Source organism: Quercus suber, unplaced genomic scaffold (genome assembly GCF_002906115.3).
Source record: "Quercus suber isolate HL8 unplaced genomic scaffold, Cork oak 2.0 scaffold_511, whole genome shotgun sequence".
Classification (NCBI taxonomy): Eukaryota; Viridiplantae; Streptophyta; class Magnoliopsida; order Fagales; family Fagaceae; genus Quercus; species Quercus suber.
In genome coordinates, this window is record NW_027069960.1 from 556,895 (window position 1) to 559,947 (window position 3,053).

At 33.8% G+C, this 3,053-nt stretch overlaps 1 protein-coding gene across 1 annotated transcript in view; it reads left to right on the top strand.

Annotated features, from left to right (window-relative positions):
- The first annotated feature begins 1,885 nt into the window (after positions 1 to 1,885).
- Positions 1,886 to 3,053, top strand: part of LOC136063322 (protein trichome birefringence-like 10) — a 4,566-nt gene continuing 3,398 nt past the window's right edge. Inside the window, exon 1 of the mRNA XM_065763520.1 lies at positions 1,886 to 2,322. Coding sequence (XP_065619592.1) covers positions 1,886 to 2,322 — 437 coding nt within the window. The remainder of the gene's footprint in view (positions 2,323 to 3,053) is intronic.

A 3,053-nucleotide genomic window follows, 5' to 3' on the forward strand; every position in this document is an offset into this window, starting at 1 on the left:
TGGGAGCGATAGTGACAATTCTAGTTACAAAAATGGTGGAAACACTCTTTAATGGAACTCTAGACTTAGTTGGTTGTGACCAAGAACACATATCATATTTATAATTTAATTTTGTTCATATTTAATTATTATTTCAAAAAAACTATTTTCTCACTCTTAACATTATTATAATTCATGATGATCTCTCCTCTTCTCATTTCATTTCTACTTTATTAATATCAAAATCACCTCATTAAGATTGATACAACACCTTTAATTCATCCCAATTATGACCTCTCCACCCTTACTTGCACGTTTTGTGTACGCCTCATATGCCGAATGCATACAAAATTTCAAATGTCAATGAGAAATAAGTTGAGTGAGTCCACAAATCAGTGAGAAATAAGTCTCATAAGTTAGGCGCATAAGATGTCTCCACTTGCACATGCTTTTTTCAACCCAAATACATCATGTATCCAGTGTATGTTTCTTCCCTTTCACATAGTAGTGGACTCCAGCATTCGGTGCATAATTTTAGCTCTCACATAGGGAATACACATATACTAGACATGTGTGATAGGGAAAAAACATACACTGGAGTTCACTCCTATGTGAAAGGTATAATACATGCATTGAATATATGATATAATGTAAGGTCTACCTTTATGTGAGAGAAAAAAACATACACTGAACGTGTGGAGTTTAAGTCCAAATTTTCTATCTCACTTTTCCTGATTCACTTTATACTGCACCAATAAATATTTGCCACGTGTTCACCTAATTAATTAAATACTATCATTATTAACTTATTAATATTACAATTATTAATTAATAGTAGTATTTAATTAATTAGATAAACACATAATAAGTATTTATTAGTAGAGTATAGAGTAGTATAAAAAAAGTGAGACAAAAAATTTAAACACATAGAGTTTATGTAAGATATATGATATATGCATCAAATTCATGGCATAAAGTTCACCGTTATATAAGGAAAAAGATACATTCATCAAATACATAGTATACTCCCTACTTGATTTGATTAGACACTTCTAGTCCCATTTGCTAAAAATAATTTAGGAACCAGGTTAATTATTTCAAAAGCGCTTTACAGCCGTAGTGTTGTCGGGATTCTCATTAGAGAAATAGTAACTTCCTTGCTTTCCACGCTCTAGAAGTTCAAAGTGTACAAAACGACCCAATCAGAAAAGACAATAGCCCTACAAAACCCCAATAATATTTCTCCACGTTCTTCTATCCGTTACCCTCTTTCTTTCTCCATTTTAAGCCAAGTACTTTCACCACGAGCGAGTCAGTGAACTTTCAACTCAAACCACATTATTCTCACACCCCATCTCTCTCTCTCTCTCTCTCTCTCTCTCTTTCTCTGCACAATATTTTCATTCTTAAATCTCCTAGTTTATTTTATTTTTGATGAATAAATTTAATACTCGCTCGTGTATAGGATCCGATTTGGAAACCAAATTCTCGTTACCCGTAACATACCTACATGCACTTTAAATTTTCTAATCATTATTTTATTCACCGAAACCGCTCTCTCTCTCTTCTAAAGTAACCGAAGAAAGAAGAAAAACACAAAAAGGGTCTAAAAAATATATCCGCCATGAATGCTTCTTTGCTTCTTTGACACCCATTTCTCTCTTTCTTCTTTTTGAACTGTCATTCATGGCTTAACGAAACTGACCTACCAAGCAAAGGAGTTAAAGAAATATTTCTGCTCTATACTGACCCCTTTCCATGACTTCTTCTATGTTGCTTGACCACTACACTTGTGCCTTTGTTCCATTAGCCCCACAAACTTTGCCTTTTGTTTTTATACCCCAGAATTTGATCTTTGCCACTAGAAAAACAACACCCAGATTCCAAAATTTGATCTTCTGTTCAAATGTCTAAGAATCCATCTGAGATAGACATTGAAACCATGGCATTTTTTGAAGTTTTAAAGAGATTTAAGCGGTTGAGGCTTTTTGAGCCGTCTGTGGGAGTTTTGGGATTCTTTGTTGTTACTGTTTGTGTGATTTGCGGCTTCTTTTACTTGGATTATAGAGCTGTGGCTAAAGGGTTTCTATTTCCTGACCAAGATAGGTTCCCAAGGATTCAGATTAAAGGGTCCAGTGAGAACCAAAGGGTTGAGTTTCCTGGAGAAAAGGGTGAAAGGTGTGATATCTTTGAAGGGGATTGGGTGTGGGATGAGAACTATCCTTTGTATCAGTCCAAAGATTGCAGATTTTTGGATGATGGATTTCGGTGCTCTGAGAATGGGAGGCCTGATTTGTTTTACACCAAGTGGAGATGGCAACCCAAAGACTGCAACTTGCCCAGGTTCTTACTAGAATGTTACTTATTTGTTGCTTTTAGTACTGTTTGGTTGCTGAGAAAATGAGTGAAAATGGAAAAACAAAAACTTGGCCTAAAAAAGTAAAGAAATTGAATTGTTAGAATTAGATAATTCTTGTTGGATTGTTATTTTTTTATTTTCAAGAATTAAATCATTCTTGTTGGCTAGTAAAAACATATTTGGATTATTTCAATTGAGCCTTTAGAACGTTGGAAAAAAAGAACAATTAGATTGTACTAGACTTCAAATTGTCTTTCTCTGAAGCACTTCACATTTTTCTAAGCACCAAAAGAATATCACAATGTTACTTGGGATTTTTGAAAATATTTTTTCAGAATTTGAAAGAGTTGTCTCGAAATTTTTTTTTCTAAAAATAGAAATTAATATGTGCCTTTAAGAGTACACATTAGTAAAATTCATTTATTATTATTGGATATGTTTGAGACTGACTGTGATTGATGGCAAGTGTCCTGTACTCAAGCCATGTGTCACGGATATGATTCCGGAAATTAGCCTCTTCAAATTTGGGATAAGTTTGTCCATCAATCACCTTTCACCAAGCAGAAGCCTTGTGCACTGAGTTCGACGTTTCTATGTGTTATTTATGTAGACATTTTACCTAGTTCGATTTCTTTGGCACTCAGTGAGGGTAATTTATTATCAAACTTTCATAATTTACTTATCTTTGAAAGTGGCTATCTTTTTTTTTTTTTTT